General features: G+C 67.9%; 1 protein-coding gene across 1 annotated transcript; it reads left to right on the forward strand.

Moving 5' to 3' along the window:
- Positions 1-56: 56 nt before the first annotated feature.
- Positions 57-1,174, forward strand: EMIHUDRAFT_104413 (hypothetical protein; the record flags this gene model as incomplete). Its single annotated transcript, XM_005764512.1, has 4 exons — positions 57-350; positions 441-608; positions 680-808; positions 896-1,174. The coding sequence occupies 4 exons, from the start codon at positions 57-59 to the stop codon at positions 1,172-1,174; spliced, it is 870 nt and encodes a 289-aa protein (XP_005764569.1).
- Between the last annotated feature and the right edge of the window lie 642 nt (positions 1,175-1,816).

A 1,816-nucleotide genomic window follows, 5' to 3' on the forward strand; every position in this document is an offset into this window, starting at 1 on the left:
TGCTCGGCGTGACCGCCTCCGAGGACGGCGAGGCGGTCTCCGAGCCGGAGCTGCGGATGATGCTGCTCAACGCGAAGCAGTCTGGCGCGGTCGAGCTGTACGAGAAGGACATGATCGAAGGCGTGCTCGACCTCGACCAGGCGACCGTCGAGCAGATCATGCAGCCGCGGGTGGAGGTGGTTGGCATCGAGGTTGGCGACTCGCTGCGAGGCGGCTCGCAGCCTCCTCACGACGCGCGAGTGCCGGAGCCGTCCGCTGAGCCTGCTCGGACCCTCCCCGCAGGCCTGCTCGCAATCTCGCAGACGTACAAGTACTCGCGCGTCCCCGTCTACAACGGCACCATCGACCAGGTGGCGAAGGGTGGCCCGCCGGCCAACCTCTGGCCGAGGTCCACGCGGCCCGCCCAAGCGCTAGTGCCCAAGCGCCGCCCGCGGCTGCAGGTGGTCGGCGTGGCCCTCACCCGCGAGCTGATCGACTACGTCGACCGGCCGGGCGCCGACCTGAGCACGCTGCCCGCCTCGTCTCTGATGGAGGACATCGTCTATGTACCCGAGACCATGTCGGCGATGAATGCGCTCAAGCTGATGCGGCAGCGGCGGCTGCACATGGTCCGTGGTGGCGGGCGAGCACGGCCGCGTCAGCGGGCCCTTCTCTGGACCTTGTCCGAGCCTCCCTGCAGGTGGTGGTGGTGGACGAGTACGGCGGCACGGCCGGCATTGTCACTCTCGAGGACATCCTCGAGACGCTCGTCGGCAAAATCTACGACGAGGACGACGACGACGAGGTGCTCGAGGACATCGACATGATCGTGCGGCGCGAGGAGCGGAGCAAACCGCCGCGGACCGACTGGGCGGGCGGGCCCGCCTCTCTTCACACGCCCGATCGCTGTGAGCAGGACGGCTCGTACCTCATCGACGGCCCCGCCGAGCTCGAGGCCGTCTGCAAGGTCCTCGGGGTCAGCCTGTCCGAGGAGGCGCTCTCCGAGTTCGCCACGCTCTCCGGCTTCCTCTGCCACCAGGCCGGCGAGATACCCACCGACGGAGACGTGCTCTGGGTCGACCACGTGCGCTTCACCATCGTCGAGGCGGACGAGAGGCGCATCCTCGAGGTGGAGGCGCGGAACGTGACCGCGCCGGACGCCGGCGACGCCGCAGCCGGCGCCGGGCGCGCATGACCATGTCCATGAGCGCGGCGGCCGTCTGTTCGTGTTTCTTTTAAAACTTGGAGTGCAGTTTTCGAAGCGTAATTCTATTGCCCGCCAAAAGAAAGCCAATTCTTGACTTGGGCCCTCGCGCGGCCTGCTCACTTCTCTCGAGGTCTCGAGATACACGGAGCGGCTGGGCCCACGCTGCACACCCACCGGCAAGGACGCACCGCGGTTGAGTTATGATTGAGTCGCCACCGCAAGCCCAGCCACCATCGAGGATCAACAAGGTGGCCATCGCAGTCGCGGGTGCGATCGGCCTCGGCGCAGCAGCTCAACTCTCGAGTTTGCCTGCCGCGTCGATCACCGTCTGTGAGCTTCGTGTGTGCGATACAGCGTGGGAGTCGAACGCGACGCTTGAGATTGAGCGGCTGCGCGCCTGCGGCCTCGCGCTCGAAGCGCAGGCCGAGGGCCGAGGCGTGCTGAGAGCCGTGGCGTCCGTGGAAATCCACAACCCTCTTCTCTTCTCGCTGACGGCGCATCGCGTCGTCGCCGCGCTGGCACCGCCCGCGCCGGGCGATCCGCCCTCCACGCTTGCGGACGGCGCAATCATGCGCTGCGACAGTGCTGCCGCGCCGCTCGCTCCGGCGAGCAGCAGCCGCATCGCGCTGC

This window comes from Emiliania huxleyi (genome assembly GCF_000372725.1).
Source record: "Emiliania huxleyi CCMP1516 unplaced genomic scaffold EMIHUscaffold_59, whole genome shotgun sequence".
NCBI lineage: Eukaryota > Haptophyta > Isochrysidales > Noelaerhabdaceae > Emiliania > Emiliania huxleyi.